The sequence below is a fragment of the Filobasidium floriforme genome, assembly GCF_021052385.1.
Source record: "Filobasidium floriforme strain CBS 6241 chromosome Unknown HD553scaffold_19, whole genome shotgun sequence".
NCBI lineage: Eukaryota > Fungi > Basidiomycota > Tremellomycetes > Filobasidiales > Filobasidiaceae > Filobasidium > Filobasidium floriforme.
In genome coordinates, this window is record NW_025763640.1 from 540,677 (window position 1) to 564,609 (window position 23,933).

The 23,933-nt window shown below is 53.4% G+C and overlaps 8 protein-coding genes across 8 annotated transcripts; 4 read left to right on the plus strand and 4 right to left on the minus strand.

Moving 5' to 3' along the window:
* Positions 1 to 2,278: 2,278 nt before the first annotated feature.
* HD553DRAFT_325687 (uncharacterized protein) lies at positions 2,279 to 4,229 on the plus strand (the record flags this gene model as incomplete). Its single annotated transcript, XM_046181634.1, has 8 exons — positions 2,279 to 2,292; positions 2,543 to 2,604; positions 2,667 to 2,778; positions 2,842 to 3,024; positions 3,081 to 3,364; positions 3,415 to 3,487; positions 3,558 to 3,767; positions 3,824 to 4,229. 8 exons carry the CDS (start codon positions 2,279 to 2,281, stop codon positions 4,227 to 4,229), a joined length of 1,344 nt encoding a protein of 447 aa, XP_046034579.1.
* Positions 4,230 to 4,654: 425 nt separating this feature from the next.
* On the minus strand, positions 4,655 to 5,014 carry HD553DRAFT_265518 (kinase-like domain-containing protein; the record flags this gene model as incomplete). The annotated part of the gene is made up of 2 exons (XM_046177452.1): positions 4,655 to 4,748; positions 4,809 to 5,014. Coding segments are annotated over 2 exons (300 nt in total), but the record flags the coding sequence as incomplete, so codon positions are not given.
* Positions 5,015 to 6,963: 1,949 nt separating this feature from the next.
* HD553DRAFT_316188 (uncharacterized protein) lies at positions 6,964 to 8,807 on the minus strand. The gene is made up of 2 exons (XM_046180585.1): positions 7,949 to 8,807; positions 6,964 to 7,711 (listed from the first exon to the last, which is right to left on the minus strand). Exons 1-2 carry the CDS (start codon positions 8,751 to 8,753, stop codon positions 7,443 to 7,445), a joined length of 1,074 nt encoding a protein of 357 aa, XP_046034581.1. The 5' UTR covers positions 8,754 to 8,807; the 3' UTR covers positions 6,964 to 7,442.
* An 838-nt stretch (positions 8,808 to 9,645) lies between these two features.
* On the plus strand, positions 9,646 to 13,116 carry HD553DRAFT_359815 (uncharacterized protein; the record flags this gene model as incomplete). Its single annotated transcript, XM_046183942.1, has 8 exons — positions 9,646 to 9,682; positions 9,759 to 9,993; positions 10,118 to 10,433; positions 10,521 to 10,820; positions 10,891 to 11,140; positions 11,204 to 11,264; positions 11,363 to 11,702; positions 11,760 to 13,116. The coding sequence occupies 8 exons, from the start codon at positions 9,646 to 9,648 to the stop codon at positions 12,849 to 12,851; spliced, it is 2,631 nt and encodes an 876-aa protein (XP_046034582.1). The 3' UTR covers positions 12,852 to 13,116.
* HD553DRAFT_316189 (acyltransferase ChoActase/COT/CPT) lies at positions 12,915 to 15,519 on the minus strand. The gene is made up of 6 exons (XM_046180586.1): positions 15,360 to 15,519; positions 14,276 to 15,284; positions 13,973 to 14,187; positions 13,655 to 13,891; positions 13,355 to 13,581; positions 12,915 to 13,281 (listed from the first exon to the last, which is right to left on the minus strand). Exons 1-6 carry the CDS (start codon positions 15,390 to 15,392, stop codon positions 13,083 to 13,085), a joined length of 1,920 nt encoding a protein of 639 aa, XP_046034583.1. The 5' UTR covers positions 15,393 to 15,519; the 3' UTR covers positions 12,915 to 13,082.
* Positions 15,520 to 18,430, minus strand: HD553DRAFT_316191 (uncharacterized protein). The gene is made up of 4 exons (XM_046180587.1): positions 16,848 to 18,430; positions 16,261 to 16,750; positions 16,042 to 16,120; positions 15,520 to 15,958 (listed from the first exon to the last, which is right to left on the minus strand). Exons 1-4 carry the CDS (start codon positions 18,323 to 18,325, stop codon positions 15,873 to 15,875), a joined length of 2,133 nt encoding a protein of 710 aa, XP_046034584.1. The 5' UTR covers positions 18,326 to 18,430; the 3' UTR covers positions 15,520 to 15,872.
* Positions 18,431 to 19,123: 693 nt separating this feature from the next.
* On the plus strand, positions 19,124 to 21,304 carry HD553DRAFT_316193 (argininosuccinate synthase). The gene is made up of 6 exons (XM_046180588.1): positions 19,124 to 19,394; positions 19,486 to 19,662; positions 19,812 to 19,923; positions 20,015 to 20,124; positions 20,202 to 20,976; positions 21,043 to 21,304. The coding sequence occupies exons 1-6, from the start codon at positions 19,319 to 19,321 to the stop codon at positions 21,098 to 21,100; spliced, it is 1,308 nt and encodes a 435-aa protein (XP_046034585.1). The 5' UTR covers positions 19,124 to 19,318; the 3' UTR covers positions 21,101 to 21,304.
* Positions 21,305 to 21,664: 360 nt separating this feature from the next.
* Positions 21,665 to 23,287, plus strand: HD553DRAFT_325693 (uncharacterized protein; the record flags this gene model as incomplete). Its single annotated transcript, XM_046181635.1, has 2 exons — positions 21,665 to 22,331; positions 22,389 to 23,287. 2 exons carry the CDS (start codon positions 21,665 to 21,667, stop codon positions 23,285 to 23,287), a joined length of 1,566 nt encoding a protein of 521 aa, XP_046034586.1.
* Between the last annotated feature and the right edge of the window lie 646 nt (positions 23,288 to 23,933).

Sequence of the window (23,933 nt, forward strand, 5' to 3'; positions counted from 1 at the left end):
ACAAGAAGATCCGGTCGCGAGAGACCTGATCAAGGGCGTCAAGGAGGGAACCTTGACGAATAGTCGGTACAGTCTGAGCCCGGGAGGCGCGCTCATGTACGACGGGTTGGTGTATGTTCCCGATGCGGGAAGCTTGAAGACGGAGCTCTTGAAGAGGCTCCATGATGGGAAGACCGCCGGACACTACGGGCGGGACAAGACGGAGGACCTGGTGAGTAGAGATTTCTACTGGCCGGGTATGAAGGCGTGGATTAGCCAGTACGTGGCTAGTTGCGACAAGTGCCAGAGGAATCGGAGGCCGAGGGCCAAACCAGTCGGTGAGCTGGCCCCCCTGAAGGCGGAGACGGAGCCCTACCAGTCGATCACGTGGGACCATATCACGGACCTACCGGAGTCGAGGGGTTCGAACGCGATCCTGGTGATCGTCGACCGCTTCAGCAAGCGGGCACATTTTGTGCCTTGTCGGAAGGACAACGACGCCAAGGTGTTGGCACAGATGTTCTTGCAGGAGTGGGTACGATTGCACGGGTTTCCCCGGCAGATCATCTCGGACAGGGGAACGCTGTTCACGTCGAGATTTTGGAGGGAGTTCTGTGAGTTGTCCGGTGTCGAGCCTAGTTATTCGACCGCCTTCCATCCCCAGACGGATGGTCAGACGGAGCGCAGTAACTCGACGCTCGAACAGTACCTGCGGACGTATGTCAATTACCAGCAGGACGACTGGACCGATTTGTTGCCCATGGCGGAGTTCGCCTACAACAACTCGAAGCACTCGGCGATTGGTATGTCGCCGTTCATGGCATCGGAAGGGCGGGAGCACGCCGTCGAACTCCCCATGCCCATCGCCAAGGATTCGGCCGTGGAGTCGATACAAGAGTACAGAGAGCGGATGAACAACATCTGGGAGTCTGTTAATGTCGCGCTGAGACAGGCCCGAGAGGATATGGCAAAGTACGCGAATCGGAAGCGTACGGCGGTACCGGCTGAGGGGTACAATGTTGGCGACATGGTGATGTTGTCGTCGGCCCACGTCAATACCGTGAGGCCGAACAAGAAGTTGGAATGGAAGACCTACGGCCCGTTCAAGATCACGGAGGTTGTAGGAGAAGGTCGCATGGCGCGACGTTTGGAGTTGACACCGGGGATGCGTAGGATCCACCCGGTGTTCCATGTCTCGCTGCTCATCCCGTATAAGCCGAACGAGCTTCCTGGGAGAGCAGTAGACCCACCCCCTGAGCCCGAGGTGCTGGACACCGGGGATTTGGGATGGGTGGTATCGGAAATCGTACACTCCAAGGAGTTGCGTTCAACGCGCGCCGGGCGTAGGACCCAGTACTACGTGCGCTTCGAGGGGTACGGGGACGAGCACAACGAGTGGGTTAGCCCCTCGGATTTTCACCACAACGACACGCTGGTGCTGGAATTCCATAAGCGACACCCTGAGTTGCCGGTACCGGGCCGCCAGGAGTACGGCGATGCTTGATGCGTTCGGAGCTCGCATCTAGGAGGGGGATCCTATTATAGGCGTCACGTGACGCGCGACCTACGGTGCGCGTCGCCTCGGGGTCTCGTCCGGAGACCCTCTCGGAGACTCTCTCGGAGACCTTTTAGGAGATGTTCTCGTAGACGTCTAACTAGTACCTTGTAGTAGTTAGACATCCGTTATTACATTACTATGCCTACCGTTACCTTTCCCCAGTCCTGCGACCTTATTACCTCAAGACCCGGCAGGTCGGCTGCCAGGCCTTATACCGATCAGATGGTGGGATTCAATTGCAGACTCAAAGCGTGCGCTTTATAGGCAAGCCATTTGCTTTAAGTGATGCTACATCATACGTCATAGTAGATCACAGACCGCGATCGTGCACATACGTCATGCGAAGCCCCCTAAAAAAGGTTCAAAGGATGCTACGATCATCGAAGTTTAACAAAAGAGGGTGTTTCCACTTGCAAGCGAACGCGTAGCGCGCCGAAATTCCGCGTGGATTTCTATCTGCACATCTGGCTCTCCAACGAAACAACCACTGCATTACTGCATTGGAAGTTTGGGAAGTAATGACCAGTAGCCGTATAGAACTCCTGTGAAAAGAGCCTATACCCATGAAGTCGTCGTCTCACGTTAGTATAATGGCTGGTGACATTGTAATAACGGGTACGGTCGTCGGTTGGGTCGAGGCCTAAGTCGCGTCACACATTGGAGTACAATTGTATTGTTGTGAAGTCAACAACACTAGGCAAAACATGAACTCACCTTTGGTGTAGTAGGTTATGGTGCGAAATGTTGACGGTCAGGTCAGTCAGGTCAGGTCATGAGTTCGACTCACGATGCAGCCTGCATTTCCATGAGTTTTGCCCTTTCCGCTCATAAAAAGATAGACCTATAGGCTTCTCGTGAAAAAAGTGAGCTTCCAAATGAAGCGAGGGGACTGGTTGGCTATGGTTAGGCGCGCTGTCTAGTCATAGTTTATGTCTTTTTGAAGGTTTCCTTTTTGTTATTGATCAATACATCACACCGTGAATATGCACATTGAACCCTCTGCAGTATGTCGGGCACCAATCATTACAATAGAAACAGTGAAGGACGAAACCAATGGAATACCCAAGGTCAGCATTTGTTCTGCTGAAGAGACCGTTCCATTCGCATCTGTCAACAATGTTATTGGCAGTGATTGTCGAGACTCTTGAGCCAATTCTACATCATCTGGTAGATGGGGAGAACATTGTCCACAGACCGACCCTTCTCAAACGGCTGTTGCAGGAGTATGGTATTCAAATCAGGTAAGTCACTAGCTTAGAGAGCGATTCAAGTAAGAGGGTTCAGCTGACACGTCGGACTGGAAGCCGTTCAACGCTCAACAAATACCTCAAGCAATTCAATCTTGGAGGACCAAAAAGGGCTGGCTTCTCCATCGAACAGGTCGAAGGAGTCATTGTCATGCACATCAGACAACACGACCCTCAGAACACAGACTTGCCCGCAAGGATAGCAGCGGCTTTGGGCAGCCGAGGGATACACATTGCTCGGTAAGTTGGAGATCAGCCATCGATCCCGAAACATATTAACCTTGCCTGGCTCAAAGTGACATGGTCCGAGCAGTGATGAAGACACACTTCCCTGAAGGATTTGATCAACGATCCCGCTCAGCTACAAACAAGACATCTCACAATGCTGTCATTCAGTCTTATGGACCCAATGATCAACTCTCTATCGACGGGCATGACAAGTTGTCGAGTATTGGGTTTCCAATCTATGGCATGCGGGACAAGTTCTCCCGCAAATGGATTACTCTTGTTGCAGTTCCCAACAACCGGACTAATGTCATCACTTCATATCTATACCTCAAGACGATCCGGGACATGGGAGGTGAGTACAGTCGTGGCTCTCTCTGATTTGACAACTGACGTAGACCACAGGCATACCTCTACAGGTCACGAGCGATCATGGTAACGAAGTCATGGATATATTTGGATACCAATCGGCTTTGAGGTCAGTGTTCATATCGTGCTGGCAAGTGATCGGTAATGGATGCTGATTATTATATAATGGTAAATTCCAGAGAGACCGCTGTTGCCCCTTTGGCAGATCTTATTGCAAAACTGGATATCGGTGTTGCACCCGAACCTCATCGCTTCCTGTCCTCAACCAGGAACATCACAGTGGAACGGGGTTGGAAGCCTTTGGTGACCAAATTCAACCGGAAGATTCTCGTCAGTACAACCAATGCAATTGCATCTGGTGATTACATTGTGGACAATCGCAGTCATCGGTAAGATTCCTAGACAGTGATTGCGATCTCAACCCATATTCACTCACGTTACACAGGGTCATCTACCTATTCTTGATGGCACCTCTTGTTCTCGAGGAATTGGAGATGTACAAGAAGGCTGCCAATTGTCAGGTTATCCGCCGTCAGAAAGGGATCAGTCTGCCATCTGGCATGTCGGCAAACACAGCTTATACATCGGAAGGCCAAGATTGTCTTCTGAGGCTGTCACCTGATAGCTTGGATCAGGTCGATCGATGGATTGTGGACATTGAAGCAGCATACCCTCGCCTGCTATGCTTTCTCACATGGGACGAGGAGAGCTGGGTCATGTTACTTTGGAACCATGTTTGCTCGGTGACCGGCGAGCAAGCTCTTCCCAAGGTTTCTTTGCTTAATATCTGGTCCACCTTCCGTTTGATGACAGGACACATCACAGATATCCCATGTCTTGTAAATGAATGATAAGTTGAGCGAAGATTATGGTATACAATGTTGAACCCGATCATGATCTTGAACCAAACGGAGTTGTCGGCCGCACAATTCTCCCGCTACTGGTTGCCTGAAATGGTATGTCGGACATCAATGCTAATAGGGCGCAACAGTACGATGATGTGTGGGATATCCAACATAGATCCAGCAATGCGCTCACATACCTTGGCTGCCAGCCGCTTGATGCTGTCCCCTTCCCCTTCCCCTTCCTCTGCCCCGAGTAGATACCCTTCCTCGGGGGTTATCTGGAGAGATAGCTGGAACTGTTGTAGCTCGACGGCCACGCTTCGATGGTCCGGCAACTGGGTGATCAGGCAGATCCTCATCGATTTCCAGCACCCTTTCTCTAGCTGCAGCCGCTAGATCAGTCTCAGGGACCGCTTTGACAGGATCCAATCGATGTCATGGCAGAACCGGTTACAGAGATGACCATCAATGAAAGCATTGATTCCGGTCTCTCCAGCATCACCAATGCCGAGTTCCCCTTGTAGACTGCCAGCAGAGTAGGAGACTGTCAATACCAGTGGGACCGCATCAAGACAATCCACTTACGAGTGCAACATAGGATCAAAGAGGAGAATGTTGACCGAGGTGAACCAACCCTCAAGGTCGGAAAGAACCATACTGCGGCCACTAGCTTCATAGGCTAGATGAGCATAGGCCGATACAGTCCATGCTGACCTTGTTTCCCCTTGTCCAGCTTCAAGGGAACCTGAGTACCGGACAGGTTGTCCGTTCTGGAAGTCCTCCAATAACCAAGCTCGATCAGCCGGATGCTCGGTACCCTCTTCTCCTGGGCAAAACAAGACTCGAACTTTAGCAAAGGCTAGCGCTGTGCAAGAAGACCAAGTTATCATATTTGTAATACAGACCGACACAATTGAGCAAGCTTACGGATAGCCTGCCTCTCAGATGGCGTGCCAGCTATGGCTCGACTGAATTCTTCAACCCATATATCACCCCACATGTACGATTCGGCTTCAAGCTGTACCAAGCGGAGGATTGAGAGAGCCCTTGTATCATCCAGGACTTCGGGCTTGATCTCTTTCGCAACCATCTTGTTATTAGGAGCCAACCCAGTACTGCCTCCAGGGTGATCGCTAGAAGCAAATCGGGCCTGGAACATTATACTTGTCAGTTGCACTGTTACAACGCGCAAGGCTGGCTCAAAAGTAACTTCACCTCATAGCAGTTCCGGGTCTGACCCTGACCCAAAATCTTGTTGTCGATCCAGAGATAAGCATATTCAGTGCTATCGCTCCATTCAATGGCAGTCCGATCCCGGTTCCATGTTGCAAGGCTCTCGTAGACAAAAATCGGAGGATCACCTTGGCCAAAGGGGGGGCGTACTGCTGTCAGGGGGACTGGTAAAGATGATACATACCGCCGAGGTACAATGCTGCTGACCCTGGCCATGCTCATTTGAGGAGTGGCAGAGCTCCCTCGCAATCCTGAAGCGAAAGACAGAGGTGTCATCTCGTCTTCACCCTCCCCAAAATATTCAACCTGGTCCGCCCGAACCTCGATGGTCAAGGTGAGAGTATGGGCATTTGGATGATTGTCCCGTCCAGTAGTAAGATGGTTCATCTTTGCCCATCGGTGATAAACTCCAAGCTCCATATCATATTGAGTCTTCTCGATCAGTGTTCCTTTGCCCTTGCCGGGAAGGGACAGGGTAACAACTGCCGGCTTCTCGGGATCATCACTGGCATCCGCGTAATCCACCATCATCGCATCCGTCATCCAGCCGTCATCCATTTTGTAATCCCATTTGTCATCCCATCTGAGTTAATCATGGTGTGCGCTGTATGGTCCAGATGACAGACTCACATATTGATGAAACCCATGGGCCTATCCATTTGTGCGGTGTCCCAATAGTGGGTCTGAATCTTGCGGACCATAGTCCGGAGCATATCCTTGATTAAGGTATCCCGGCTGACGCTTAGGTAATGAGTATGCCCTTTCTTGGCCCGGCCTGAGTATCCGTTTGTCTCAGAATAGGTATAGTGAACCTCCAAGTTTGGGCCAGCAGCATGAGAGTTTCCCGAGCTAGCAGTGGTGACTCGTTGTTGCCCCTGGCGGGCTACTTGAGCAGCCCGAATAGCTGCGTGACCTCCTTCGTTTCCACCGGCAAGATTGTTTCGGAGACGAGTCCCATTTGCCTCATCTCTGTATGCTGAAAACATAGCAGGCAGGATACCTGGTGGGTCAAGCTTCAATGGCATATTGTGATTTGTTTATACCACAGGTACATACTATTGTTCGACTGCACAACCGGCACTGAGCTTGCCTTGACACACTCCGAACACATATCTTCCCCTCGTTTCTGTATCCTGCCATCTCGCATACATAGTTGAAGCGACTGATATGTGTGATCAGACAGGCTCAGAATAGCTCAGAAGTATTGTCATTACCCATACCTTGGACGCATTGATAGCAGCAGGTGAACCACGCTCAATTGCAATGTACGCACATCTGCCGCACTTGCTAACAGGTGATGTGTAGGCACCCTCTTGACAGGTGTTACAGGGGAAAATAGCAGGAGCAGTGGAGTCCATGTTGACTTATTCTTGTTTGATCGGATAAATGCTATGTCTGAGCTACAAGAATTTATTCTGTTGTTACAAACTAAAGGATTGCCCGAAGTAAAAGATCTGTGATAGCCGATGTTGTTTTTATCTACACACAAGACAATACGCGATTTAGGCCTCAACCCATTCGACGGCTGTAAACGGGAGTTCAAGTCCCGGATTTCATTGTTGATATAAGCTTCCACTAAAGGCGTTTTTACCGAAGCCGGGTACTTTCCCGTTTCATGGTATTCGCTGTGATCTTTCATGCTTCATGTGACCGTCAAACAAGAGTCAACGTGATAGCTAAGATGATGCCACTCATCTTGGTACGTGACCCGTTACCATAAATCTCTTTTCGCATTTGGTACTCTTGCATTCATCAACATCGTTGTCCTGAGCACAGCATATAGTCGGTTTCCTATATCTGAACATTCACGATGATCCCATGTTTACATCCCGTTGATTACACGAAACCACAACAATCCCGGAAATAGGGTCTCAAAAGCCCAACTGTCATTATGGTCGTAATGTCGTCTTTCTCGTCGGTTTCACCAGCTCGCCACTGTAGCAATCTTGTCCTTGTCCTTCCAGCTCCCGAGCTTGAATCCGGAGCTCATCCACCCCTCGGCAAGATCCCCACCCCAAACTTTCCTCGAGCGCCCTTGACGCCCCATCCTCCCGCGCCCGCACCTTGAACCCTCCCAATTCCCATGTCCGACCCCATTCCCGTGCCCATCCCCGATAGGGAGAGAGAGGCGGGAGGTCCGACAGCATAAGGTCCGCCGGCGTACAAGAACGCCGTGGAAGCGAGAGTGTGTTGAGCGAGGTCGTGCAGGGTCTGGTAGTCTGGATTGGGGATATACTCTACGTCCGGTGAGAGGGCTGCGGAGGTGGGTCGTGGGGAGACGAGGCGACGGTGAGTGAGCGGATTTATCCGTCCGGGGAGCGATTTTGTAGAGACGTCGGATGAGGGGGCAAGAGTGATGATGGTGATGACGATATGCAAGTCAAGGCCGCACATGACGATGAGACATCGAGAGATAGAAAAGAAGCAGGTCGCAAGGATGAACATCACAGCTTCGCACGAAATGCAACTCCGGTGGAGAAACAGAGGCTCACGAAAATCAAACATTCCCCGCTGCGGACCGTGTTTGAGAGCCGAGGATTCCAGAGGTCCTTTCCAGCCTGGTTCTCTTTGCTTCGGGTTTGATTTGGGTTTGAGACGAGGAGTATTGATACTGGTTGTCATGGCTCGGAGATGATTGTGGTGCTCAACATGATGATCGAGGTCCAGAGTAGAGGAGGTCGAGGGGAACAACCCGATCGAGTTGAAGATCTGGGTTTCGAGGTCCCCTTCGTCTTGCCCTGATCCCTCTGTCCCGTAACCGTCTTCTGGAGTCCCGTGCGTCCCGTCCTCGTCATCCGAATTGGCGCTGATGTTCGAGTCAGAGCCGGGGTCGAGGGACAAGTCCAGAGAAGGATCGTCCTGGTAAGGCGTCATCCTCGGCTTTCCACCTTTGCCCGCCTTCTTTTTCGTCTGGCTGACCTTCGAGCCTTTCGACGACGATGTACGAGTCCTCGGTCGAGGAATCTCAAAAAGTTCATCCAGATCGTCCCCGTCGGTGCCTGAAGTATCTACATTCCCCCTCGCACGAGCGTTGTCCCTCTCCCCCCTTGCCCTCTTTCTCGTTCGAGTTCTCTGCTCACGATCCCGTCGTGTCCGTCCTCCCTGTTCCATCATCCGCTCGAGAGTCTCTTCTCCTGCAGCGAGTTCATGTTCTGGTCCGAGTGCAGAGCCGGGTCGAGGCGAGTATGAGGTGAGCGAGGTAGAAGGTCGGGCGTAGGGCCTTGGCCTCGATCCTGATGCGGGATCGGGCTGAGTAAACGAGTCGAATAACGAGTCTGGGGTGTGATCATGTGACATTATTGTGTTGTCATTCGTCGTAGCTAGTTGTGGCACCTTCTGGTGATGTGAATGCTGTCCAGGTGATAGGTGAGCGACATCCTGCTCGGTTCAAGATCATGAATCCGATCCGCCGACATCATGACCTGCGACTGCCTTGCCTACCGAAAGGTAAACAAACGAGTTGATGCCGTAACTATGGACTTCCGCCTCCGATCTTTACTTCCGATCGTCTCTGTGACCTCGTTTCATCATGGGGCGGGGGGGTCAATGCGCGGAAAAGCCACCGATCACTATCCTGTACGGCCTGTACCCTCCTTTGAAGAAAAAAGAAGGTGGATCACGAATCACTGGGGTGGATCACATTTGATGGAAAGGGATGGGAGAGGGCGGCGCAGAGAGCCGAGATCAAATTTGAGGGCGACGACAACAATATTCAATCGTTTCAACGAGGTTGTTGACCTCGGGTGAAGCGAGAGTTGCACAGCAAATACACCGCTATGGTCGTCGGCACAGCATCGACGCACGCACGGACCGTCGCCAACAAAACGGAAAGGGATCTTGATCGAACCGACAACGTGGATCTCTTTGATCATCGTGATATTTCACAATCCTCCGGCGATTCGGTGGACGTTCCGGCCGAACCGCGTCGAGGGACTGGGAATTGGGAACGATCCTCGTCATCTTCAGCTTTAGCACCTCTGTCAGCTATTCACGTCGAATGCAAGAGACAGTTTCCGCCACTCACTCCCTCGAACTCAGTACACCTAGCACCTAGAGCTTCTGGCCGATCATACAAGTTCTGGATCTCGGGGGACGGATCATCCTACATTGATCGACTCGTCCCTTCTCGTCTCATACTTGGTCGGGCATCGCTCAACATAGTGAAAGGCCCACTAGATCGACGACGATGATGTCGACGGCTGACAGGTCGGTTGATCTGCTCAACAGTGAGTCCTACTTGGAAGCTACTCCTTTCAATCACTTGACTGACATCCGTGAGGTCTCGTCTCGTGTCACCCGCAGTCGTCGTCCCATACGTCCTCACTGCCCAGCCCGATGCCAGCACGGCGACAGCTCTGTCTCGGACGAACAAGCAGACCCGCCGGCTCGTCAGCCTGATCGCAGGCCGGACCATCGAGCTCGTCCTTCTAGGCGAAGTTCAAGCTGAAGGAGGAAAGATCGGGGTCGGAGTGGAAGTGGAATGCAAGTTTTGGGATCCGGTCGCGGGGAAAGAAAAGGCCATGACGGTGGACGGATTGTAAGCGTCTTCCTCTTTATCGCTCTGCTTGCTCTTTGCTTGTTCTTCCTGTAGTCGAATAACTGACACTGATCGATCTTCTTCCGTGCTCCTCGGGGTCTGGTTTCTTCACCATATGGTGTAGATCAGATGAGGATTACGGACGATTCAAAAAGGTGGTGATCCGACCTCCCAACCCCTCGTTAGATCGGTACAGCACAATGTTCATCCCAGCGAAACGAGACAACGCAACCGAGACGACTGCAACTGCTGCCACGCAGGTGGCATCTATGGCCGATCGAAAGGAGACGCAGACCAACCTCCTTCTCCAGTTCTTTCGCGCTTTGCAACGATGCAAGGGAGAGACGAAGGTCCACGAGACAGGCGCAGGAGAAACGAAAAGGGAAGCACTCGACCTGGAGTTGGGGTTATGGACGGGATTGAGTAACGAGGTCTGGCAGGTGAGTGTCTGGATCCACAGCTGGAGATACTTCAGTGGTCATCCGATCAGAGAGACTAAATGTCTGCTTCGGTATATGAATACTCAGTCAATCATTTCTCTGCCAAACCTGTCAAGCCTCGAGTTGCTCAACCCCACTTTACCTCTTCCGAACGCCCTTCGCCCAGTAGAGATCGGCAGCTCAGGCTCTGGACCGGGATCAGGTTCAGGTGGGAGGTACACGCCATTCTTCGTCAAGCCTCTCGTTTGGCCCGAGGACGATACGGGACGGGAGGAAAAAAACGGATCTTGTCGCAGGGATGAGCCAGGAGAGACGCACGAGACAAGGGATCGAGCGATGGGGAAAGGATTGAAAAGGTTGGAACTCGACAATCTCAGCCAAGTCGGGGTGAGTCATGGCAGAGGTTGAAAGCTATCCTTGCCGACATTGACCACGAGCCGACTGTTTGCGAGTCCAGACAAAGAACCTGGTCAACCACCTTAACAACCTGTCCGAAGTCGTCCCTTCTTCTCCCCTGACTCACCTTAGCGTACACACATTGTTCTTCGACTCTACGCTCTGCACAGCGATTGCCTCGATCGGAAGTTGTGGCGGATTGAAGACGCTGCGGATCGGGACTAGAGGAACCAAGTTGTCTAGCGCGGGGGTCAAGGAGATGGTCGAAGCGTGCGTCGGCTTGGAGAGGCTCGAGCTGGATGGCGTAGAGGGTGGGTGGCAACGATATACTACCTTGCAAGAGTTGAGCTGATGGTCTCATCTCACGTTTTTAGGAAGGCTTGCCAGGACGCTTTGGAAGGATATCGAAGAGTTTCCGGAAGGACTGAGGGAGCTGTCCATTATCATTCCGGAGAGTGGGACGCATCATTCGCAAGTCTCCGTCCGAGACTGCACATGCTAGTCGTCCTTGTCCGCTGACGTTGACATTGCAGATGGACGCTCGACCACCTGGCCTCGTTGCCTCACGTTCCGATCGAGAACCTCTGCTCGCTAGAAATCACGCGTTCTGTACCGATCGCTGCGGCTATGCCTTTTCTACCCTCAATCAAGCAAGGTGATACGCCGGTGCAGATTCCGAAAGTCAACGATCTGTGTCGGTCTCAGCCGATTCCGGAGGAGATATTTCAAGCCATACTGGACAAGGGGAAGAAGTTGACGAGGCTGAACTTGGACTGGTGGGAGATTGATGAGGAGAGACTGGCCAAGCTGGTCAAGACGCTGACGGGGCTGGAAGAGTTGACTGTCAGATTGGATTTCCCCATATTCCGACTGGTGAGTTTGGGGTGGGAACGCTTGCTAATGTCCAGAACCTGACACCCGAATATACAGATCACCGTTACGGCCTTCCCCTCGACTTCCAGACTGGAGCGCCTTCGCGTTTCATTCGTGCCAACAGCCGATCTATGCTGGGAGATGGACGCCACCAAGGTCAGTGGAAGGACGACCAAGACGGCGCCGCTCAACAAGGTCGCGAAACCCCCCGATATCCTGGAACGCGCACTCGAAGGCTTGCCGCAAGAGCTTGTTGAATCGCTACAAGCGCCTGACAGCACGATTCCAGCGTCAAAGGAGATCAAAAAGTTTGCTCGCAAGTTGCCCCGTCTCGAACGCCTCGAATGGCTCGGCCGTGAAGGTAAAGGGTCGTGGACCGTCGTCAAGCCGAGTGCTGAGAAGAAGGGAGGTCTGATGACTGTCGATTTCGAGCACGCCGGGCTGCGATATTCAGGCCAGTGGGAGGAGCTATCCAATGGACCGATTGTCATCTGGCAAGTGGACGATCAGGACGTGCCTGTTTCGGACGTCCCGCCACCTGCGACTCCGTCGACGTCGGTCTTTTCTCCCTCTTCAACCGATCTCCAAATGCTCAGTCCCATGACCAACGGCTCGACCCTGGCTAGTGACGACATTGACACACCGTTGACGAGGTGGCAAAGCTCGCGATCACAGTCATTTCCCTGTCTTGGCGGACCTTGGCCGGACGAGACTCAGGAGAATGCGGCATGGGATACGCTCGGCTTACAAAACATCTCGCCATCGCCATCTTCCAATGTCGTTGCCAAAGCTCGTCGACCTCCTGCTAGCAAGGGAAAGACTTCTCCTTTAGAGGGCCGGAGCAAATCGTCTCCAAACACGACCAAATCTTCGCCTACACCTCTGCGCAAGAAGCCGAGCCTTCCTCGAGCTGAGACAGCACTGGTCGCCGCGACTGAAACTCCGCCGAGACGCCGTGGACGACGGGGTGGGGTAGGGCGGTCGCGAGGGGGTACCAGCACGGCCGCAGTCGAAGCTACCCCTAAGCCTTCCCCAGTTCCCGCCATCAGCCCGTCCCCCGACGGTTGGATGACGGTCTCGACCAAGAAGCCCAAAGAACCGGTCAAGCCTGCCCGTAATGCCGGATCCAGCGGGAAGACCAAGAAGTAGGCGCCAAGACGAGATACACGATCTTTTCGCATTTTGTATCAATCGAAATCACGAAACGTCAAGCCAAAGAGCCTCGACCATATCTCTATGCCAGCGGAAATGAGCCCGCCCGTTCCTGTTCACGATTGCATATCATTCCGCATGACGAATATATGTATGCAATGTAGAACCGGTTAATCGACCATACAACATGTTCTCTCGTACTTTATCTTCCTTTCTCCGCTATCCGCTTCACAGCTTAGCCTTGGAGGCATCACCCTGATCGCTCTTGGCGGCGTTGTCCATGGTCTTTCTCAGCTCATCGGCAGCCCAGATTAGGTTCTTCTTGAATTCGTCGGCCTTGCCGGTCGTGGTCATGATCGACCATCGGAGGTAGTGATCCGAGATCGAGTATGAGAGACCAAACCCTTCGCTGACGACTTGTCCATAGCTGTGGTGTTGTTGTCGCATCAGCAAGCTGTGTATGGTCTAGCCGTCCCACGAGGGAAAAAGCGCGGACTCACCCCCAGTTATCGAGGTATTCGCTGGTCAAGTTGCTTGTGCTCAATGTCCATGTCGACGAGTAAGCAAACGCCTCATCCTTGAAGACTTCAGGCATCTCCTCGCCTTTACGCAAGAGCTTCTTCAGGCCGAACATGTGACGATCGACACCCTGGCCGTCGGCAGCCCAGGTTGCATACTGAATATGCCTCGCCGCAGCTGCTCGGAAGAGTTTGGCCCTTTCGACGTCCTGCCCAAGTGGAAATATGAATCGGCTCGTTAGCAAATCCCATCGTAGTCATATGTTTCCATGATGTACTCACCGAACCGTTGGGATCTAGCATGGCATCCACAAAGGCCTTACTCTGATTACTGGCCGACCTGATGACTTCGGTTCGACCCAACCTGAATTTCCTCGTCTGCGCGCTCTCATACGTGACGGCGGGCTTCCCTCCGGTCATCTTGCCGTAGGCTAGCTGTTTGACCATCTGAACCCAGGCGTCGGGCGAGACCTTGTGCTTCTTGATGACGTCCTTGCCATACTTCTCAAAGTGGACCACCTGTCCGCCAAAATTACCACGGAAAACGGTCAGTTTCCTTGATCCTCTCATTCAGTAATTAGCTTTGACAAGGAAACGTACCTTGAGATCGTGCTTGCTCAGCGAATCCGCGAAATTCTTCTTGGCCCCTTCGACGAGCCCCTTGATCTTGTCGTCGACAACGAATTCGAGTTCCTCGATCTCGATCTTGCCGGGTTTCTCTCCAGAGACGAGGTCTAATGGGATCTTGCCGGATTCGAGAGCGGCCAGGACGAACTCGTTCATTCGCAAGGTGGGGGTCCCGTCGAGCATCGAGTCTAGTGCGCGGAAAGAGCAGAGTCAGTAACACGGACGAGGCAGTAGTGTGAAGACGGCTAGTCGAGCGAAATCAGGCGGAAGACTCACGTTCCCCGTTGAATCCCGACTCTCCATTCGGGTCGACCACAAATTCGTGCTTGTCGAACCACCTGTTCCTCCCCGCCTTGCCATCCCCAGTGTACAGATTCCAGCTCCTCCCGTCCCGGCCCTCGGCAGGCAGCGTGTCGTCGAGGTTGATGACCACGATCGAGGATTGGATCGATTTCAAGATCTCGGCGTTGACGGGGGAGAGGCTGACGAGGTGATCCCGAGCTTCGGTCCAGACATCACGGTCTTCCCCAGTCAACGTGCCGATCCCTACTCCATCGCTTGCACCACTCTGATCGCCGGCCTTGATGACCTGCTGGAAAGCGCCCTCGAGATCGCCTACTGCCAAGCCCTTGGTCCCGACCTTCCACAAGCGGTCCTTCCTTAGCACGATGACGTGTTCGTTCGATGCAGCAGGGTAGATCTCAAAAGTATCGCTAGGCTTGGTCGGGATCCTCGAAGCGTTGAACAATGCCGGATAGGCAGAAGCGTCCAGCGGTTTAGACTTGATAGATTCCGGCTCGAGCTTCTCCGAAGTGACCAGGTCCCTGAACACTCGGGTGGCACGAACGATCTCGGCAGCTCGACGAGCTTGAGACGCTCCCTTCCCTAGTCCCTTGCGGTGGAGGTAAAAGTAGTTGACGTTGGGTACGATCGAGTCTCGGTAAGACATGTAGGCGGCTTCGTTCCACCATTCCGAGAGCCAGGATTCCTTCTCGCTGGCTCGAGCTTCGAGACGAGCTTGCAAGGTAGACGAGAGCGGAGATTGGAGGAAGTTCTTGATGTGGGAAGAGTTGCGGTCGAATGAAGCCGAGTCTAGATGCGGTTGCAGGGTCTCGAGGTACTTGTGAAAGGTCGAGTTTAAGGATGGGACGGGGAGATGGGGCAGGAGATGCTGAGATGCATAGAGCGGTTTCGGAGAGGAATTCGCTTCTGTTGCAGAGCTCGTCCGGTTGCGTTGCTGCTGCGATTGTGGCATGGCGATGGTTGTACGTGCGATGTTAGTTGGCTATCGAGATGTCGAAATGAATGTCGTTGTCAGCTCCCGTGACGATCTGCTCTAGCTGAGCCGCCTCGAACCCACCCTCTGAATTGTACGAAGAGCTCTAAATGACATGACGTTGAGGTCTAGATTCGACGTAGAGTCGTGATGCCGTGGTGAAGATGAGTAGTGTTGTTGTAAAGGTGAATCGCTTGTTATATACACGTCTTTGGTCTGCGTTTGGTTCGGAATCGAGTGAATAACCGGTAAATACGAGAGAGCGGCGACCGTCAACAAAGGGGACACTGGTCTTATATACAACGGTCCCACGGAGACCCCGACAAGCACACAACACCCGGACATTTCCTATTCCCGGAGTAGATCCATCCACCCCCTTCTTCCCATGTCCACCCCCCCGTATCCGTTGGTCGCTTGGTCGCCAACCATGACCATGATCATCACCATGACCGTCATCGACATCGATGCATTGACGACCCCATCCTCCCCTCGGCCGCGCCTGCCCGGATCCCAAAACGCACGTCGATAACCGAACGGTCATTGCCCCCGACCCGCCGGAGGCAAATCACGTAGATCACGTGATTCATGCCGTCACACCTACCGGGTAGAGTACCACCACCCAACCCCTATGGCGAGTATACAGATCAAAATCGAAGCTACGATCGAGGAGATGAAGAGTATACCTGCCATCGTTGCCGTTGACGTGTGGGTCAGCGTCTCGTCTCCTGGGTCGTCATCGAGTAGTGGGCATGCAAGGCAGACTCACGTTCCCGCTTGACACGTTCCGCTTGAATTCTCTCGATCGAGGCTTGCCGGTCAGCGATCCGACGATCGAGTTCAGATAGCTACAAGAGTGTTCCAACCCAGGTGCGATGATGAAGGTCGGAATGAGCCAGAGGCGATCGATGGGCAAGGAGGGTAAAGCGATCCGATCAGCATTCGGATTGACCAATCATGAAACACCACCGAGAAAAGCATGACTCACGATCTGAGGTACCAACCTCTCTAGATCCTCCTCCACCCCGTGCATCGCACCTTCCTTTTCCTTCAACGTGTGTTCCAGCGAATCGACAGCCGAACAGGTCTGGGAGATGGTACGTAAAAAGGTCGACAGGTTGGTATGCGCGTTCGGAGGAGGTTCGGACGTGGATGGAGCGGAGGTGATGGATATTGCCGAGGGAGATGATGGATTTGATGTTGGCGTGTCATGTGTTACTCTAGAAGAGGGTCGATCCAGAAGATTGGAGGTCGTTTCGACTGTAGACCCACGTGTATTTCCCTCCTTTTGAGCCTTGTCGATTTCCTCCTCGTTCCCCAACGCATTCAAGATCCCATCCACCACCTCGTCATCTAGCATTTCAAACCTCTCCGCAATCGACTTGAACTCTTGTAGTGTATGTTGAATTGACCGTTGACGCGTGGTCAAGGACAAGGAGAGCGACGTCAAGGAGGATGTTAAGGGCGGGATGAGGTGACTATTGTGTATTTTGTATCGTCGACATGATGTGGAGATTCAGAGGGAGATCAGGCCAAAGGTCATGGAGAGTGAGCGAAGGCCAGATGATAACATACGACACAGTACGGGGCTTCACAATCCGTTCCCTTTCCATCTGAACTTCCCGAAAGACGTCCCAAGCTGCCTCTTCCTCCCTCTCGTCTTGCTCTACGGCGGCACTGCTTCGCCTCCGACCCTTCCCTTGAGCACGAGGTGAATCCGGCTCGAAGGCCTCTGAGATCCTGCTCACTCTGTCCGACCGACGTCCGTGCGCTCCCGATTCGAGTGGGCTATCGTCCATTGTTGCAACGTCGCGGGTCGAAGAGGAAGTAGCGAAAGACATCGAGTGTACCTGCGACTGCGATTGTGTTCGAGATGGTGGTGGAGGGAACGGATGCCTCCGAGCGTCAAAGGTCGAGGTATCGAAATGCTCATACGGGCCGTTCCCGCTGGAGCTTGCTGGTCCATAAGTCGCCGGTGAGCTGTGAAAAGCCTGTCCTTGCGCTCCCGATATCCCATTATTGTTTGTCTGACCGACTCCAAAGCTGGGAGAAGACCTGCCTGACACCCCTTGGGGATGGAACGCATTCGACACGGTCCGCGACGGCGGTAAGGGCCGAGCCTGACCTGTACCCAAACCTTGTACTTGATCTCGACCTTGCAATTGCGTATTTGATTGGGAGGCTGCCAAAGGAACCGGAGAAGAGGTCCGTCCTGGTGTCGGAATAGGAGACGGAGAGTAACTCGTCGTCCTCCCGTTCCACCATCGAGGGCTGATCCCTTCCCCGCTGGGCTCAGCCGGCGTTACGGAGACAGTCGTGTCGATGTGGCTCGTGGATGATCGACGTGATCCAGCACGATAGGTTACATCCTGATTCGCTGATGCACGAGGTCGACGGAGCGGAAAGGCGGAGGGGACTTGAAGGTGCCCAGCCGGAGAGTTTGAAATCGACTTTGAGTGTAAAGTGCTGGCGTGATCGTGAAGGTGAGAAGAGGTGGGAAGGGACGAGCTCGTAGGCTTGTTGTTCTCTTCTGTTCTGTTGATAATGCTACTTCTATTTCCTCGAGGTGTTGGAGTCGGGGTGGTCGAACGTGAACCTGGAAGGGAGGTATCGTCGTGAAACAACCTTCCTGCTCCTGCTTCCGGTCGTCCATATGCACCCAACCCCGTCCCGACGCCTGACCCAGACCCGGAACCTGAACCGGTATCTACATCTCCACTGTCCAAGCTTTCCATCCCTGCTCTTCGACCCTTTCGAGGTCCACTAGTAATGGACAACTTGCTCGCTCCATTGATTCCCTTGGTAGTGCTAGTGTCCGACTGCGAGGTCGCCCGGGCTCGAGTGTGTGGGAACTTCACGGTCGACGAAGAGGAGGAGGATGGGGATCGGGGCGGGCCTAGGTTGGCCCGAGAGGGTAAAAGCGATTCCATCGCTGTGGTATCGGCCGTAAATGGTACGTTATCAGGATCGATGACCGATATGACCTTCGGGGTATAGACAGAAGTGTGGTTTCGATGAAATATGCCCTTGGGGATCGACCCATCGCGACCCATTGATATACTTCCGAGAGGAAACGTCACTTCATCATTTCGGAAGCAATTATCCCGGCCTGCTTCTGAATCCCGCAAAACGAACTCATTTGCAGAAACGAGACCTCATAAATATTCACATAACACCTTGTATTCTATCTTGTACCGATCGGCAAATGCAGTAAAAGTTAGCACAATGTATCTCGCGATCGTCCGCTTTCGAACCATCGTTCTGCCCGTCTCTTTGCTCTTCGCGCGCGCGCAAGGTCGAAGGCATGAACGCCGAGGCAGCAGGTAGTAGCGTCCCGTTCAAGATGCAAGATGGAGGACTTTGACTCTGTTTTTTTATGGTCTTCAGCGACGGATGGCATTCTAAGCTGATGTTCCATAATCACATGGTGTCCTCAGTCTCGTCCGAGCATGTACCGATCATTGGAGTCGGTTCTAAGATGTACATCGATGGCGGCTGTCTGCGATGATCGTCGTTTGTTTCACCCGAACCCGAAAAGATTTGCGCGGAGGGGGGAAAGTCCGATGGTCAGAAAAATTTCCGACTTTTAGCTCTTTGCTTTCGTCGTTGTCTGCCCCCACATGCCATATTCTTGCAAGGCATGTGAGTGTGCAAGTCTTGGTGGTGACCATATCCGCCCCCACTGCATCCCGGTGACTTCCTTATCTCTGACCCTCTCGACCGAGTGCGGGGTCTCCCTCCCCCTCCCGACGACTTCGCTCTTCTGTTGACTGATTGGGGGGAATGGACGACTTTTCGGGCGCGTCGAGGGTTCTGCACCGAGTCACGGTTGCTGCTGCTGCCGCCGCCCATTCCACCACACTTGAACTTTCAGTCTTTTGATCAGAAATTCAGAAAAGTTTCTCCATCATCTCTAGCCTCTCTACCTCGAACTTCTCTGCCCATATAGACACTTTCAAATAAGACTCAATAGCACGTTGCATTACACGTAGCTCTCTGTTATACTACATACCGAAACACACGCGCCTACACAAAACCACGCAATCATGTCCACCGTCGCTACCACCGTCGTCACCGGAGACAAGAAGGGTCGTGTCCTCCTCGCCTACTCGGGTGGTCTGGGTAAGTGCAGTAGCTCTAAACTTACCCCGAACGACGTATCGTATTGAGCTTATCGCCATCATCACTCCCTCGACCCATGTCAACCCGATAGACACCTCGTGCATCCTCGTCTGGCTCATCGAGCAGGGATACGAGGTCTACGCTTTCATGGCCGACGTCGGTCAGGAAGAGGACTTTGAGGCCGCCAGGGAAAAGGCTCTGAAGATTGGTGCCAAAAAGTTCTTCTTGGAGGACTTGAAGAGGGAGTTTGTCGAGGAGTTGATCTACCGTGAGTCGCCCGAGTGATAGCGATAACGTCAACCGGTAGCGAAAGATGAAGCTCATGAACGTCTTTTCTCTTTCCCCTTCTTGCATCGAATTTCTATTTTCCCTCGCTCTCTACAATCTCCTCTATACTATATCTTCACCCCGCCGCAGCCGCCGTCCAGTGCAACGCCATCTATGAGGGAGTCTACCTCCTCGGTACCTCGCTCGCTCGACCGGTCATTGCCCGAGGCATGATCGAGGTTGCCGAGAGGGAAGCTTGCGAGTGAGTGAGAGTTTGGGACCGGGGTCGAACCTGGTGATGTCTCTGGCATGGGCGAAAGCTGATCTCATGTGTTTTGCGTCTCGATTTACAGCTACGTTTCGCACGGATGCACCGGAAAGGGTAACGATCAGGTCAGGTTCGAGCTCGCCTTTTACGGGTTGAAGCCGACCATCAAGGTCATTGCTCCCTGGAGGTTGCCTGGTAAGTTTAACGAGACGGGTGTTGCAGAATCCAGGTCATTACACTTGGCTAACGGGGTAACGGGTGTCGTATCGCAGAGTTCTACGACCGATTCCCCGGTCGATCGGCCCTCCTCGAGTATGCCGCTCAGCACGGTGTTCCCGTCGTCCAGACCGCCGCCAAGCCGTGGTCGACCGACGAGAACCTGTTCCACATCTCTTACGAGGCCGGTATCCTCGAGGACCCCAACACCACCCCTCCCGCCGACATGTGGAAGTTGACCGCTTCCCCTGAACACGCCCCCAACGAGCCCGAGCAGATCGTTGTCGAGTTCAAGCGAGGTCTGCCCACCAAGGTCACCGTCCCCGGCACCGGAGCCGTCTACACCGACGCCGTCGAGATCTTTTTGCAGCTCAACGCGCTCGCCAGGAAGCACGGAATCGGTAGGGTCGACATTGTCGAGAACCGATTCATCGGCGTCAAGTCGAGGGGTTGTTACGAATCCCCCGGTGCGACCATCTTGAGGGTTGCCCACATGGACCTCGAGGGAATGACCTTGGACAGGAACGTCCGTGCGCTCCGTGATCAGTTCATCACCATCGAGCTCTCCAGGATCCTCTACAACGGTTACTTTTTCTCCCCCGAGCGTGAATTCTTGACCGCCGCCATCCCTGCCAGTCAGAGGACCGTCAACGGACAGGTCAAGCTCAAGCTCTACAAGGGCAACTGCGTCGTCGAGGGAAGGTCGTCCGACGAGGGGTTGTACGACGAAAAGTTCTCGTCGATGGACGAGATGGGCGGGTTCGAGCCCAGCGAGACTACCGGATTCATCTCGGTCTCGGCCATTCGTCTCAAGGCATGGGCCAACGCCAAGTGAGTGCCGGTCCGAACCCAAACAGCCGCATAGTAATACTGACTGTCCGCCTTTTCTTCTCGCAGCGTCCAGAAGGGTGCCGGTGGTGTCAAGAGGTCCGACGTCTACAACCCCAAGGAGTAGATCCGGATCTTCTCCTTCCTACGTCCGCCCTGCTCGCCCTAGAGCAATACCAAAACAACAATCACGCCTCGCCTGCCATACCACCGCGCTTTGCGCTGCACAATCAACCACGACCAGTCTCGCTTCAATTTCATTCAATACTCTTTTCTGTCTCTTGGGTACATGTCTTTTTCCATTCGTTATCGAAATATCAATTTTCAAGGGTTCCGCGCATTCTATGCCAGAGTCTGGGTTTCGGTTCGACCGTCATTCCCGACGAGGCACGTGATTTTCTCTGTCGCCCCCTCGTGTGCGTTCAACAATGCCCGACTCTGGGGAAATATGATAAATAGACAACAGAAAGGCATGGACTCACTCACGTCCCCTTTGTCCATCACATCTACTCCCACGCACACCACAAACACGCATACCACGGCAGATACCATATAATACCAGTCCCATTCGCCAACGAAGGCAACTTCAAACACGATCGCCCACCTACTTTCGTATCACACGGGCGGGTACCAAAGAAATCCAGCGGATCTGCTAAACAGCGACAACGGTAGAGGTCTCGATTACACAACGATGGCTTCCCCTGCAAACCCCATTCGATCTACAACATTGACGGCTTCAGAGCTCAAGCTTTCTTCGCTGCAATCATCACAGGACGGTGACTTCCGCTCGCTCGCTGCCCAGTGGGACGCTCTTGTAGAGAACGAAGGTGGAGGAAGCTGGCCACCTCAACCCGCTCGACCACAAGCCTCGTCTTCGTCATCGTTGACTTCCTCCTATTCCTCTGGCCCCACTTGCGCCGCTATCGACTCCGCCGAAAGTCCAACATCATCGTGCTCTTGGTGGCAAGCATATCACGACCTCGCTCTATCCCTTGCTGCCAGCGGCCGCTTCGTCGATTCTCGAGATGGGCTGCATCCCACTCGGGCCGAATCCGAACTACGAATCAGGATCGATCTGAACCGACAGTGGTTGGCAGAAGAGTTGGAACGAGTTGTGATTCTTGATACCATCATGCAGCGTTTGAAAGAGTCGTTGGCCCCCGAGGACAACTCGGTCTCGTCATCGTCTTGTCTCGGCTTCCTCGCCTGCCTTGCCTATCTCGCACACCTATACCGATGGGGAACGATACCCGTCGTCTCGTTGGCGCAAGACGAGCGGATGCTGGAGATGCCGGAAGCGATCAATCGACCTCTGGAAGTGCTGAGGGAGAGGTACGGGTTGAAGACTTCTGGAGGATGTAAGTGATCAAGTCGTTGGGAGGAACATGATTAGGTTGCTGACTCGATACCTCCAGGCCTCTGGAGTATGACTCTACTCAATGTTGATGCGAACAGTCAAGACGGGATCGTCTACTCCAACATGCGACACATCCGAGAAGACTACCCGGATGCTTGGGACGCTGAACGCCTCAATGCGTCGATCTTCTACGACATGGAACGCTTGGCGGTACCTTTCTACCGTGCGATCGCTGAGCTCGAAACAGAGTCTCTGACAGCCGAAGAAATAACCACGACGCTTCGCACCGCCAACGTCTCACTTAAAGCCGCCTTCAAGATCTTTTTCGACACGGTCCGCGAAGGCCGGATCAAGAAGGATGTATGGATGTCACACGCGCAGGGTTTCCATGGATGGGGAATCGACGACTTTGATGGTGTCTCGGGGGACCATTCATTGTTGATCAGGACGTTGGACGCTTTCTTGGCTATTCCCAAGCACACCGTCGCAGAAGTTCCGACGGCGACCCGAACCGGTATGGAGGTGGACGGAAGAACAACGTCGTGGTCGTCTTGGCTCGCGTCATGGATCCTTCCGTGGCGTCGGGATACATCACAAAGTCCTGAGTCTACATCGTCAACCGCTCCTGCTTTCACCGGTGTTCCTTACTCGGATGATTACCTCCCAACCCACCAAGTCGCCTGGATAGCCGCCGTCCGCGCAGCCAACCTTCGCCCTCGACTCGCTCGTGAAGCTCCTGAAGAGCTCGCCGAGACCGTACGCCTCTTGCGCTTATGGCGCGCAGCACATACACGCAAAGCCGTATACTACGAGAATCTGCACCTTCCGGAAAGACGGCCGATGACGGCGAGTGGTGGCGTTGGAGGCGGTGTCGCGGATGGCAAGACGGAAGACGTCGGCGAGATGATTCGGAAATTGGAGGCGAGGTTGAAGGCGAGGATCGAGGCGACGCAATGAAGGAATGTGCGCCATAAGCTCAATCGGATTGTATGAAATGCGATTTCACTCGATTAAGCATCAACGTGAAACTCGGGCTTGGTTTCTTGGCGTAATTGAGGCTTGTCATCGGCTCTCTGCTCGCCTAATTAAGCTTCGTTTCGAGGCGACTTGTGACTAAACGTTACTATACTTCTCGGCAAGGATTCCGGGGTTGATGGTCCTAAGTTCGAGTACAGTGCTAACTTCGATGGGATTGGCTACATCGGTCATTGACTCACGCAACTGCGACCCCTCAACACCTGCATCTCAATTAGGACTTTGCCCCGTGACTAGAGGAGAAGGCGCGTATTTGGATGCTGGATTGAAATTAGGTCATACGTGCCTGGGAGAGTGAGATGTTGTCATAATCCAGGTGTGATATGGTTCCGTGGGTGTGGACGGGTAGGTAGATCGGTTCAAATCGAGAAGCGGCGCGATAGACCACTCGAGTGCATGGAAGAAGCCCTTCCTTGGGAGTCGGGTCGTCATAGGGCCTCGATGAAGTTTATCTCGGTGACTACATACGAATCCCCTGATTTCCAGAACCTTTCTTCGCTTAGGCTTGATGTTTGGAGATGTTGGCGGATGTCAAGGCTTACGAGGGAGGGGTTAGCTGATTTGCCGA

What these genes read in the sequence shown, in the direction of transcription:
- HD553DRAFT_316188 (XM_046180585.1), bottom strand. Translation starts at nt 8,753, where the DNA reads ATGTCACATGATCACACCCCAGACTCGTTATTCGACTCGTTTACTCAG. An exon ending in GCGGGGAATGTTTGATTTTC is followed by an intron (nt 7,712 to 7,948) that starts GTGAGCCTCTGT and finishes CCACCTCCGCAG; the next exon opens with CCCTCTCACCGGACGTAGAG.
- HD553DRAFT_316189 (XM_046180586.1), bottom strand. Translation starts at nt 15,392, where the DNA reads ATGTCATTTAGAGCTCTTCGTACAATTCAGAGG. An exon ending in GTCGGGATTCAACGGGGAAC is followed by an intron (nt 14,188 to 14,275) that starts GTGAGTCTTCCG and finishes TCCGCGCACTAG; the next exon opens with ACTCGATGCTCGACGGGACC. An exon ending in TGAGCAAGCACGATCTCAAG is followed by an intron (nt 13,892 to 13,972) that starts GTACGTTTCCTT and finishes TTTGGCGGACAG; the next exon opens with GTGGTCCACTTTGAGAAGTA.
- HD553DRAFT_316191 (XM_046180587.1), bottom strand. Translation starts at nt 18,325, where the DNA reads ATGGGTCGCGATGGGTCGATCCCCAAGGGCATATTTCATCGAAACCAC. An exon ending in GTGAAGCCCCGTACTGTGTC is followed by an intron (nt 16,751 to 16,847) that starts GTATGTTATCAT and finishes AATACACAATAG; the next exon opens with TCACCTCATCCCGCCCTTAA. An exon ending in GGAACGTGTCAAGCGGGAAC is followed by an intron (nt 15,959 to 16,041) that starts GTGAGTCTGCCT and finishes CAACGATGGCAG; the next exon opens with GTATACTCTTCATCTCCTCG.
- HD553DRAFT_316193 (XM_046180588.1), top strand. Translation starts at nt 19,319, where the DNA reads ATGTCCACCGTCGCTACCACCGTCGTCACCGGAGACAAGAAGGGTCGT. An exon ending in TGCTCCCTGGAGGTTGCCTG is followed by an intron (nt 20,125 to 20,201) that starts GTAAGTTTAACG and finishes GTCGTATCGCAG; the next exon opens with AGTTCTACGACCGATTCCCC. An exon ending in AAGGCATGGGCCAACGCCAA is followed by an intron (nt 20,977 to 21,042) that starts GTGAGTGCCGGT and finishes TTCTTCTCGCAG; the next exon opens with CGTCCAGAAGGGTGCCGGTG.